At 33.1% G+C, this 13,629-nt stretch overlaps 1 protein-coding gene across 4 annotated transcripts in view; it reads left to right on the plus strand.

Moving 5' to 3' along the window:
- Window positions 1-13,629, plus strand: part of Orc4 (origin recognition complex subunit 4) — a 37,765-nt gene that overhangs the window by 6,650 nt on the left and 17,486 nt on the right. For all 4 annotated transcript variants that reach the window (XM_051184729.1, XM_051184731.1, XM_051184730.1 and 1 more), the window contains exons 2-7: window positions 1,453-1,526; window positions 4,374-4,450; window positions 5,021-5,111; window positions 7,919-7,994; window positions 8,323-8,408; window positions 11,521-11,569. In XM_051184729.1, coding sequence (XP_051040686.1) covers window positions 1,453-1,526; window positions 4,374-4,450; window positions 5,021-5,111; window positions 7,919-7,994; window positions 8,323-8,408; window positions 11,521-11,569 — 453 coding nt within the window. The remainder of the gene's footprint in view (window positions 1-1,452; window positions 1,527-4,373; window positions 4,451-5,020; window positions 5,112-7,918; window positions 7,995-8,322; window positions 8,409-11,520; window positions 11,570-13,629) is intronic.

Genomic DNA, 13,629 nt, shown 5'->3' on the forward strand with positions numbered 1-13,629 from the left:
TCAACTATTACAGGTGGTTTTGCTGGGTATAGTAGTCTAGGTTGTCATCTGTATGTAGTCTTTTAAAACTTGCCCAAGGCTTTTCTGGCTTTCAAAGTTTGCATTGAGAAATGAGCTATTATTGTGATATGTTTCCTTCATAGGTAACTTCTTTATGCTTCTTGCATCTTGTAGTGGCTGGTTTTGTGTGTCAGCTTGACACAAACTAGAGTCATCAGAGGATGAAACCTTTGTTGAGAAAATGGCTCCTTGAGATCCAGCTGTAAACATTTTTTTATTTATTGATCAATTTATGAGGGCCCAGCCCATGGTAGGTGGTGCCATCCCTGGGTTGCTGATCCTGGATTCTGTAAGAAAGTGGACTAAGCACGCCATCGGAAGCAAGCCAGTATGTAGCTTCATGGACTCTGCATGAGCTCCTGTTTCAGGGATTCTGTCTGTCCTGAATTCCTTCGGTACTTCAGTGAGGACCAACAATGCTTAAGTTTAAGCCTAATTAATAAACCCTTTCCTTCCTCATTTGCTTTTTGGTCATGGTGTTTCACCAATAAAAATCCTAACTAAGACACATCTTTATGTCTATATCTTTAATTTGGGGGAATTTTCTTCTGTAATTTTATTTTTATTCATTTATTTATTTATTGGAAGATCTTGTTTATTCCACTGACTTTTGGTTGTTTTCATCTGTGTCTGTAATTTAAGATTTGATCTTTTCATGGTGTTCCACAACAGTTCTTTCATGTGTTCGTTTCCAAATCCCTCATTTTCTTTGCTTGCATGGTCTAAGTCTTCTACTTTAAGTTCTGATATTCTGTGTTTTTCTTGGTCCAATCTACTTTCTCTGAGTTTTCTACTTGGGCTATGAATGTTTTCAGTTCCATCTTAATTTAAGCTTGTGCTCTCTTCATTATGTATTTTCTTTACTGAATTCAGTTTTCAAATTCTGAGTTCTCTGTCATTTAATTCAGCCATGTATTGTGGTTTCTTGGACTAAGTAGGATATTAACCTTTAGTGTGTAGATTGTGTAATATTCTTGAGTAGAACAAGAAATGGAACATGTTATGTAAAGAATGATTCCATTTGGTGGTTGGATAGGAGAAACAATCTGTATGAAAGAAAAATACTTGAATTATAGCTTTAGAAGGAAGGGAGAAATAATCAGAACTATTGTCAATTGTGAGAGTGCCAAATAAGCCTGTACATGAACACATGGGAATGGTTGTATGGCTTTTTGTTTGAAATTTTTTATTAAATTTATTTCATTTGCATTCCAACCAAAGTTTTCTCTCCCAACCCCTCTTACCCCCCCCCTCCACAGGTCACCCCTACCTACTCCTTCCTTTGAAAATTTTAAGCATGTTTTACACTTAAGAATTTAATTCTGTAAATGTAATTTTTGAATGATCTTTTAAAGCAGATAGTGTTTATTCATCCTATTTTCATTTATTTAGGATTTGAGTTGGTCAAAATGAACAACCGTAAAACCAAGAATAACAGTGCAATGCATGCAGAATGTCTTTCACAGGTTAGTATGTTTGTTCCTCAATCTCAAATCCTTGATAATGATGATCAGAAAGAAATATCTTTTTTCACCTGAATTTTTTTTCCTTAGTACTGTATAGGCTGATTTACATTCTTAAAGGTGGTATCTTTATAAGTTTCTGAGAACCACAGGTAGAAATTGGAAAATTGCATGCGAAATGACAAATCAAGTTTTTATTGTTGAAGTTCTTGAAGGCTTCTGACCCATAAAGTGTGTTTTATATTGATGTCTGAAGGTGCTATCTAATAACCCTTTGGATTTGGGATAGTTGTATCCTAACTTTTACTATCTCTAAAATACGCTGGTTTAAATTTAATTATTCCTATACAAGGTGTGTATTGCTATGATATATATTCTAAACTGTTTTATTCTTTTAGTTGCTGTTATATATGTAACTTTTTAATTTTAACTTTGTTTAGGTTATTGTTCATAGAAATACAGTTAATACCAATATGTTACAGAACTCATTGAATATTACTGTTTTGTGGAATGTTTTTTCCAGTCAATATTATGTGTTATCTTTAAATGGGGGAAGTTTTATTTTCTCCTTTCAGTTTGAATGAGCTTGCCTTGGTGGTGGAAAGGGCAGTGCTGGGGATATCATCAGATCTTTGAACATGCAAAACAAGTACAATCCTGAGTCACATGCTTCTGATAATAAAGTGAGAAAGAACATTCAGTACTCCACCCTACTGTGATGAAGATGCCCTTACCAATCTGAGCGAGTTCTTTTATATCCTTAGTTTATTGAGTATTCTTAAACTATTGGCTAGATATCATCTTAAAAGCACAGTGTATTTCAAATACTAAGTGTGTAATTATATGTGTTTCCCCTAAGAAGACTATAATCCATTATAATTCTGCCCTAGCATGCATTTGAATTAACTGCAGCCACATTTACTTTAAAAAAAAAATCAATGGTAAGTTTTGACAGACTTGAAAAGACCCTTTTTTCTTACATATATGTTTGTGTGTTATGTATGTGTATGTGGGACAGTAATGGATGCTAAGTATCTTCCTCTGTCATTCTCCATGGTACTATTAAATGGGGTTTCTTGTTGAACATGGAGCTTGCCAATTGGCTAGACTGACTGGCCAGCAAGCCCTATATTCTCCTGTCTCTGCTTTCCAGGCCTGTAGTTATAAGCCTGGCATTCTTTGTGGATGTTGAGATCTGAACTCGTGTCCCCATGCTTGCATAGCAAACAATTTACTAACTGAACCATCTACTCAACCTTAACCTCACTTTTCTTTCTTAGGAAAAATTACTGCTTTAAAAAATAATTAACATTTTTGTATGTGAATAGTTCTTCCATGAATTGATTCTAAATACCTGTTTAACCTATATTCCAAATACTTTAGAATTTTTGAGCCTTGTATCATTTCCTTTTTTCCTATTCCTTAGTTTGTGTTTATGCATAGTTTCCTATCCAATTAATTTTAATGAGATTTTTATTTAAGGAAAGGGTTGAGGTTTGTCTTTATTTCTGGTGATCTTAATTATGTAGAGGAGTAGATATAATCCATTGATTCTTTAGATGTCTGTGGTCCATTTTAGTGGTTAATGGGTATTAACTATTACCTGTATAATTCTTATATTGTATTACAGATACTTTCAAAATAGGCCTGACCCCAAAAGTGTTAATACTTCCTTATTTAGGTGTTAAGATCTGGAAAAGACTTGACTTTTTGATGGTCACTTAAATGACTTTGACACCAATTCCATTACTGTGTGGGCTTCATCTCAAATAATAATCACGTGAATCATGTTTTTATTCTTTGTATACATGTGAAAAAAATTCACGTTTTATGTTTTGTACTTTATAGAGTCTGACAGCTTAGTCTGAGAGAAGCAGATAATTCTGTTGTCTTGTTAGACAGCTACCCAATGATTGTCCCTGAAAAGACTACTGTATGAGCACCAAATCCCGAAAAGGAATAACTTTACAATGGCTTGCTTTTCAAGACTACTTGACTATTTTGACATATTTTTCCCAACTAAGTCTAAGACAATAATTCTAAGACCAATTAGAAAACATACCTACTTTTAACAAACTATTTCTTTTGGGATTGCTCCAGTGATGTCTTCTCTATTTCTTTTTCACTTATTTATTTGTTTTTTGCAGTTATGATGTTAGAAACCAGGGTCTGAACATACATGCTAAACAGTACATTTACCATGGAACTACATCCTTACTTTAGACTAGTTAATTGTCATTTCTTTCACATAAACATTGGTTTTCAGGTTGATCTAGTACTGTTTTGTAGTTTTTATTTTGAACTTGTCATTTCTGCTATTTTTGCAGGGTCTTTTTTAAATCATATACTTCTAGTATTTCTATGCTTCAAATCTAGTGGGTACTTAAAACTACTTAACTTTTAAGTTTAGTTTTATGCAAAATCCTAACTTTAAGGCAGGTACAGATTGATAGTGACTAAGCTATGCCATTTTAGATTTGTTAGTATCTAGAGAGACCATTCACTGTGTAGCACTGGCATTAATTATTGGATTGGATTGGATTGGATTGTTAGATTTCTTGTAGTCTTTGTTCTTTGGATGACATTGTACACAAAGTAAAAAGCATTCATTCACGTAAATTGGAACAGCCTTCAAATTATACATTGGTTATACATTGAAATAGTTCTCCCATTCATTGACGTGTTCATAACCAAATTCTCATTATTTATTTGAGACGAGATGAAGAATCTAGTTTCATAACTCACAAAAATGATGCCAGAGCAGTATTATTGAACTCCTGTCTGCTATAAATAAACTTTCATTTTTATTGCATGTATAATATTTTAATTTGTGCATCTTATGTTTATCAGGTGCAAAGAATTTTACGTGAAAGATTTTGTCATCAGAGTCCACATAGTAACTTATTTGGAGTGCAACTACAATACAAGTAAGTATAGCTGTCAGTTCCTCTATTACAAATAAATTTGCATTTACTTTCCAAGTTTTGTCACAGATTTTTATCTTAAGTGATGATGTTTAAGTTATGTTTTTATATATAGAAATGCTGAATATTAAGAATCAAGAACACAAAGAAATGCTTATATAATGAAATGGTCCTTTAGTACGTCTTTTCTGTGTATTATCTGATCCTTCTGAAATTCTTGTCCTTAATACCAGACAGCCAGTTCAGTTAATGATGGCTAATGTGCTGGCAAAAGTAGTTATCTCTAAGCCCAGGGAACCTAAAAATTACCATGATTTTCCCTTATCTTGAACCACTATGAAACCCAATAAATTCCAACCTTTCTGGGTTTCCTCTTCAGGTCTCTAGAAAGTCTCAACTGGACTGTGACCTTTTCTCTATATTCTTCTGTACAGGAAAATTTAGATCCTCACAGCCCAGAGAGCCCAAAGGAGAGAAATAATGTACACCTTCAAATTTAGTTCTTTAAAGGTATGATCCAGTAAATTATTATACCTTTATTTTTAAATTTTTTACCTTTTTGTGTAATTTTAGGCATTTAATTGAGCTACTCAAAAGAACTGCTATCAATGGAGAAAGTAACTCTGTACTTATTGTTGGACCAAGAGGATCAGGAAAAACCATGGTAAAAGATTAAGGTTCTCAATATCATTGCCTTACTAGACATTTGAAGTTTTTTACATCAGATTACACTGAAAGTGTTTCTCATTTCATTATATTGCAACATTCTGTGTTTACTATTCCTTTTAAATTGCAAAAGATATGCAGAAATCCTGCAAATTTAGGATGTGTTATTGAAATTGATCATGCTTTTTTTAAAACTTACCTTTCCTCACATTGACAATTTTTTTTCCCTCAATATTGGTTCTGTCATTGTCTTTTGTCCTTTGTATTATATTAAAGACAGCCGGTTGACAAAGGAATAAGCAGTACTGGTCATGTACTGCCCATACATTGTGCCCTTTTGTGTGTAGCAAGGGACTCATAATGCCATGATGTGTGTAGAGGTCAGAGGGTAACTTCAATGTTGATCCTTGGTCATTGTGCTCCTCCTAATTTTAGCCTCAGGGTCCTCCTTTCATATTCTCTGCTCAGTATATATTCCTGTAATCTTTTAGAGAGTATTGTCTCCTCCCATTGGCACTGAGAGTGTGAATATATGCTGCCACACATGGGTTCTGAGGATCCCAACTCAGGACCACATGCTTAACAGTATGCACATTTCCCTTTTTGCCATATCTTCCCAGACCTGTGCCCTTTTTAGGTATTCTTTACTCCAGACTTCAAGGATGTATGGATGGACGGATAGATATGGGCATTATCATATAATGCTCCCCACCTAATATTTTTTTTCTTTTGCAATTTATTATTAACCTTTAAGCAATTCTTTCACATCCACTTGTCTTCAATATTTATGTCATACTTTCCCTCTTTATCATGTTTGATTAGTTAACCTCAAAATAATGCTCCCACCACCACATGTGTTCCTTTTGTGCAGTATAGGAAACAAATTATATACATCAACATTTCAGTGTGTTAATATTTAGTTTTAGGGTGCTTAATTGTATAAGTTGTACTAATTTTATATTTTATAATACTAAATTTTGTTGCATGGATTTTAGTTTCTTATTAATACACTTTTAAATTAGTAAATTAAAATTATGCCTTTTTAAAAACAGTACGTGTTGGTTCTATATTATGTAAGATGAGGAAGTTAGATTTTTATTTCTTCTACTGTTTCCATTGTATAAAGCACATAAATTGATTATTAACCACTGATTTACCGATTCAAAGATTGTCACATTTCTTGTAAGTCTTTTTTACTCTACTTGCTTTGTTCCTTGTGTTTTATTATAGTTTTCTTTTGCATTTGACTAAGTGGAGTTTGTTTTTGTTTTTCAAGAGGAGTATGAAAATACAATTGTAGTTTTAGTTTTATATAACTTACTGATTGTCTGGGGATAATATTATTGCTTGCAATTTTGGGAGATTTTTTTTTGTTGTTTTCTTCCTCCCCTTAGAATTGCATGATTTTCCTCAATTTTTGTTTTGTGGGGAAAATCCTGGGACATCATTTTCTCCTCTTTTTTACTTTTGCAATTTTTGGTTATATAAGTGGCTAGAAAATCAGATATCTCAGGGAGAAGACACCTTCTTGCCCATGATAGGGTTTTTTATTGTTACTTCTCATCTGGGCTAGTACAGTATTTGGACAGTTGGTTTTGGAGAACTTGGTTTTGAAGAGATCTAGACCTAGGTTACCTGTGTTAAAATGTGTATATAAATTTGCTAGTCCTTTTTCAGTATTGTGGTAACATCATCAGCATATGCGCATATGTGTGTGTGTGTGTGTGTGTGTGTGTGTGTTTTATTTCTAAAAACAGTTTACCAGTTATGTTTCTGTCTTTGTTGAATAGTTTTCTGTCTTTGCTCGTCTGTCTTGTCTACTCTAATTTAATTGTATCTGTTTTCCTGGAGCATTTATGTTTTGAATAGAAGGCATAGTCCTTATTCCTCATTTAAAAGGTTTTAAGTTTTCCTTAATTTCCTCATTTACAAATTTAGTGGGTATGCAGTGGTAATTGCAACAGTTGTATATGATGTTATGATAGGACACCTCAAATGTTAGAAGAATGCAAGTATGTGGCACAGAGCTATTATGAGGAAATTTTGAGACATTGCGATACCTTCTGGGTATATTTTCATAGAAATTATTATTAGTAATCTTTTAATTACAGCCTTTTACTTTAACTTTCCTGTTGTTTTGTGGTGGTAGAGTTTGTTTGGATTTGTTTGTTGGTTGGTTTGTGAAACAGAATTTCATATGCCTCATCTTGCAAATCTTCTTGACCCTTCAGTTTCTTAGCCTCCTGTCTCTACCTCCTGAGTGCTGTGATTGTAAGCTTATGTTGCCATATCCAGCTAACTTTCATTAATATACCTTTTCTTTTTATTTAGCTATTTGCAAATACTTGCTTTTTTTTTTTTTTTTTTTTTTTTTGTTTTTGTTTTTGTTTAACTAATTGTTCTTCCTTATTTCATGAAAATTTGCAGGGTGTTAAATAGTATTCTATATTGACATTAGAGAACAAGTTTTTTGGAACCAAATCTTAACTAGTAGAGCAAATGTAATATGAAAATATGTAAAATGCACTGAGACATAAAGATCACATAGAACAATAGTTTAATCTGAAATGTATGGAAAATTTTAGGGTTGTTTCCAAACTTTATTACAGGTTTAGATAGATTGATAAGATTTCATATTGGTTAAGTTCTGGTGTCTTAAGACTTAGACATAATAGATTCTACATATTTAACCCTTTTAGCAGTAAAGTGATTTTATTTATTTATTTCTTAGCTCTCATGATTTAAAGAACAGTGGCTTCATTTCATCTTTCCTATATTAAACATTTTACATATTTTTATATTTAGTTAATAAATCATGCTTTGAAGGAACTCATGGAAATAAGAGAAGTGAGTGAAAATGTGTTACAAGTTCACCTAAATGGTGAGTATATTATTATTTTCCCATTAAGAAATGATGCAAATTATATAGGTTTCCTATTATGAAAGTAAATTCATTTGTGTTTTAAGTCTATTCAAATATTTTATTTTGAAAACTGCAAGTTCAAGGACCTTTAGAAATTAAATAAAGGAAAGTGTATTAGAACTTTTTTAAAAACATTTTTTTCTTAAACAATACTATCTCAAAGGAACTGTTCTTTGATTATCATTTGTTAGAGGAATTGATATGAACTAGCAGGATGATTATATTTACCTGGAAAATGTTAAATGCATCATTTTAATTAGACACTTTTAATTTGGCTGTATTTCAGGACTGCTGCAGATAAATGATAAAATTGCTCTGAAGGAGATCACAAGACAATTAAATCTAGAAAATGTAGTTGGAGATAAAGTTTTTGTAAGTATCATTTCAGATGTTTTCTAGAAAGTTGGGAGAAACATTAGAAAAAAAACTGATGTAAGATTTTGTCATTAAAAGATATAATGTATAAGGATATAATTAGTCATTGAGCATTTATTTCAAAGATTTTTATGATTATTGGTTGAAGTAAAAGTTTTTAAGCAAGACTTGTGAAGTAGCATGGGCAGAGTGGATAGGTGTGTGTTGAATTGAAAAGTGGCATAGTGGGTTAGTTTATTACTTTGTTACTATGATTTGATTCCTTGTTGAGCTATTGAATGTCTCAATTTCACGTTCTTGTATTAAGTACATTTTATTTTGTGTATTTTACAAGAATATTCTGAACAAAGGAGTAAGCATTAAATTTCCACTTGGTTAAAAATACTGGATGGTGGGCTAGGTGGTGGTGGTTCATTCCATTAATCCCAGCACTTGGGAGGCAGAGCATGTGGATCTCTCTGAGTTCCAGGCCAGCCTACAGAGTGAATTCCGGGATAGCCAGGGCTACACAGAGAAAGCCTGTCTCAACAAAACCAATAAAATAAGATAAAATACTGGATGGTAATGTGCTGCATGAGTATCTGTTGTTTCATTTCCACAACTTAGTGTTGTCTTGTAGTCTTAAGACACTGGTAGTGCTTCAGACTGATTTGAAGCATTCAAATTTCTCATTAAACTGTTTCTCTGTTTCCCTAACTTACATGACTTAAGGAAAATAAGATTAATCGGTGTGCTAATATACTATCCTGAGTCTGTATGTGCAGCTGAGATACATATATCCCAAGTCCATTTTCTGTCCACTACTGTCCCTGTAGTGCTGCAATCTTACAATCTTATCTTGTCACTGTTTGCTCTGTGCTACAATCTGAGCATAGCCATGCACACTTTTTTTTTTTTTTTTTTTATCTTTTTATTTAGTTTTTAGATTCCAGTACCAGTTCTTCCTCCCTTCTGTCCTCCGGCTCTCCCTACCCCCCACCTCTCATCTGCTCCTCGGAGATGGGGGGTACCCTAGGAAGTCTAAGTCTGTTCCATCTTGTTGAGGCAGAACCAAGGCACCTCTGTACCCCCTCCCTTCCCACGCACACCTCTGTGTCTAGGCTGGGGGGGCAAGGTATCTCTCCATATAGAATGGGCTACACATAGTTTGTGCATTAGAGTTAGATCTTGGACCCACTGCCAGTGGCCTCATATATTGTCCCATTCACACCATTGTCACCTATATTAAGGGAGTCTAGTTCAGTCTTACCAGGACACTTCTTAGTATCTGGGAATTACATTCTCTCAATTAGCAGAGAAAAATTGAGCCAGCCATATGCTCTCCTTCCCTGCTTTGCAAATTGTAAGAGTAGAGTCAAAGTGTTTGTTTTTTATAAGTACTATGTTGTGTCATTACTTAGAATATAATTATAAGCTAGTAAATTACTGTCTGATCAAAAAGAGTTCCTATTAGCTTTTAATTTCCAAATGATCTTGGAAGTTATTTCTAGTGTTTCTGTGTAGACATATTTGAACTGTATTTGTGTGAAGTAATTGAAAAGACAGTTGTTTTACCATCCTAATCATTGCAATTATTGTCATCATGAGAGAGTCAATCCTTTGTTCATATGTTTAGGTTCTGTATCTGTATGCAACCAACTGCAAACTGAGGATATTCAAGAAAAAAAAAAAATGTGTTCATACTGAACCTGTACAGACTTTACACTCAGTTATTATTCCCTAAACAGTTCATTGCCAGAGCTAAAAATGTCTAGATAACAGTCTAGTTTGCTTTTTGTTGCTGTGTTTAAACACAGTAACTAAAACGAACCTGGTGATAAAAATAATGCTCCCAGATACAATGGTTTATTGAACAAACCAGGAGACAGAAATGAATGACAGACCACTGATTTCTGAACAGAATACCTCTGAGTCAGAGTTACTGTAAATTGTGTATAATACCTCTTGGTAGTCTATTGGCAAAGCAGTATTTGACCATTACTTTATGTGGATATTCTTAAATCATTTATGCTGGACTAGTCAGATGTCTCTGTGGGTAGAGTACTTGCTACCCAGCTTGACAAACAGAGTTTAGTTCCTCAGAACCCACTTAAAGGTGAAGAATAGTTAATTTAACTACTACAAGTTGTCCTCTGACTCAATGTGCTGCACAAACATGTAAACAAAATATATAAATATTAAAAAAAATGCTTTATCGGATTCTTTCAGTTGGAAAGCAAACCAGAAGTTTCTTTTCTCTTTTTTATAGCACCTCAAATTTAAAGTTTACTTTTTCCTTAAAATATGTGAATGAAGGGATGAGGAGATGGCTTAATGGTAACAAGCATTTGGTTTTTAGCATCCATATTATTAGGAGGTTCACACTTGTTTCTGATTCTAGATCGGAAACCACCACTCTGGGCTTTATGCCATACCTCATGTACACATACCCACATGCAGACAGACACACACCTACCCATAATTAAAAATAAATCTTTACAAAAGGATTTGAAATATCTAAATAAAAGGCAAACTAATAAATTTAATAATAAATATTTTAAGGGACTTTCTATTCCAGTTTTGGAACATCTAGGTAATTCATTCAGTACTCTTAATTTCTTCAAGAATGTCAAATTGTATCCAAGAGTATTTTATATGTATTCCAAATAAACAGAAAAATTCGATGTAATACACACAGATTTCTAATAGGTCATATCATAAGTAGAGAAACTGTAATATTTTAAGCAATTTTTTTTCTTTTTTTTGGATCTGATTTTAATTGATTCTAAGTTTTTTGGTGGTACAAACTGAGAGTAGGAGAAACGTGTTGTGTTTAAAGATATGAAATGGAATACATTTCTAGTCCCCAGCTATATTCTTTTCTAATATTTCTACCAGTATTGCTCAGAAAATATGAAATTTCACATGTAACATAGTGCTATCGTTTTCAGGACTTTACGTTTCCTACTTTTGTATTTAAGTTATAAATAACTAATGTGGATATATTCAACTGAGAATCTATTCAATGACTAGTTTCCTAGTAAAAGCAATGTATTATTGTTTGTAAATATCTTTAAGTTTCATCCTTCATATTATTAAACCTCAGTCTTTCTATATTTTTGTTATTTAGGGAAGCTTTGCTGAAAACCTTTCATTTCTTCTGGAAGCTTTAAAAAAAGGTACATGTTTTAAGATATTTGTACAAAAAAAAAAACAAATTGAAATTCAGAATTATCAAAAGATATTTTTAACTATAGTCTTCTCTGATGATTAAAATATTAAAAGTGTTTAGCCACCCCCCCTCCAATAAAAAGTACAGGAATTAAACTAATAAGCTATTGGCCACTGTAGTGCCACCATTGTAATGATTTCAGGGTTTGCTTCTTTTCTTTCAGCCAGCTACCACATTATCATTGGTGTAGATATAAATGCAACCTTTTTTTGAGGAGGGGTGGGTTTTGAGTTTTGGGTTTTTCGAGACAGGATTTCTCTGTATTGTTTTGGAGGCTGTGCTTGAACTTGCTCTTTAGACCAGGCTGGCCTCGAACTCACAGAGATCTGCCTGCCTCTGCCTCCTGAGTGCTGGGACTAAAGGCATGGGCCACCAATGCCCAGCTAAATGCAACTTTTTATAAGGATAAAATCAGTACCAATTAGATGACTTAACAAGTAATTGTTGCATTCCACACAGGCTTGATAACCTGAGTTTGCTCCCAGAACTGAAGATATAAGGAGAAAACTGACTTATGAAAATTATCCTCTGGCTTCTACATATGCCATAACACTAGAGCCTACATGCACACTACACATAACACCCTGACACACTAATAATAAAACTTAACTAAAGGTTATCTATCCTCTGACTTCCAAATGTGCACATAACACACTAGAGCCTGCGTACATACATACCAGACTCTGACATCACTAATAATAAGTGAAATATAAAAGCCTAATTACTCACCTCTTATCACAGCACTTGGGAGGTCAAGGTAGGAAGACTAAGTAAGTGCTCAAGATTAGTATGAATAAGACCATGTCTCAGACAAACAAGAACAAAAATCACTTTGCCTATTATGTGGTAATTATGGTTGTCTTATATTCTTTTATGTAAAGAGATTGTTAATGTTTAAATATTTATATGTCTTTGCCTAGTTAGGTTATAATGAGTTGAAATTTGGATTAAAATGTACTATGTTGAAAAGAATATTGCTTACCTGTCTTTGAAACATGTTTGAGGATCCTTTTTTCCCCCAGAGTTCAGAAACAGTAATTTTCATCTTTAGCTAGACTGTAGAAAAGAAGCCAATGTTAGTTTCATTTGTATAATTTTGTTATTTAATTTGTATGCCCTGGTTTATGGTGATGGCTATTCGTTTGATGTTTTGACTGACCATTGTTATTTCCTATTGATGTTTCACCCTATTTTGGTGATGTTGGTCTCTTACCTATTTTTAGAACTTCGTATGCTTTATTGCCTTAAATTTCATTTGTACTTGTTAACTGAATAGAAGTTTTAGGTTTCTACATAACTACTTTTACCTATAAGATATGATTCTCTTCTTCAAATTATAAAATTGTTCACCAGTATTCCCTTTTAATACACATATTTCTAATTGGTAATTTGTTTAGATTTTTTTCTTGAGACAGTATATCATGTGGGCCAGGCTGTCCTTGACTGCACTTTATAGCTCAGGCTGACTCTTAAGCTTCTTATCATCCAGCATCTACCTTCCAGATTGCTAGGATTGCTTCTATATGCCAGCAAGGCCACACACAGGTTTATTTTTATATGCAATAATTTGATGTTGAATAAGTCATTTTCCTTATTGAGCTACTGGCCATCTTTTTTGTTTGTTTTTGTTTCATTAATACATTTTATTTAAATTAGAAATTACTGGCCATCTTTTACAAATACTGTTGCTGCACTATTTCCTAATTCTGCTTTGTATAAGTGGGTTTTTTTTTTTTTTTTTTTTTCTTGCGATTTTGTTCTCTTGCCAAAATTAATCAGTCAAGTTCAGGTTGTTTTGTTTTTATTGTTTGGGTAAATAAACAAATCTTCTCTTAATCTTTGCTTCAAAAGTTTTATAAACATAAATTATTCCTAAAATTCCTAAAATGTATTGAGTCCTATTGAGTCCTACTGAACATTACCTGATTGTAATATTAAAATTTAAAGTTAAAGGCATTTTAGGGATTTTTGTTTGTTTTATTTGTCTGTTTTTCTTTATTGCACTTC

This window comes from Phodopus roborovskii, unplaced genomic scaffold (assembly GCF_943737965.1).
Source record: "Phodopus roborovskii unplaced genomic scaffold, PHOROB, whole genome shotgun sequence".
In the NCBI taxonomy this organism is placed as follows: Eukaryota; Metazoa; Chordata; class Mammalia; order Rodentia; family Cricetidae; genus Phodopus; species Phodopus roborovskii.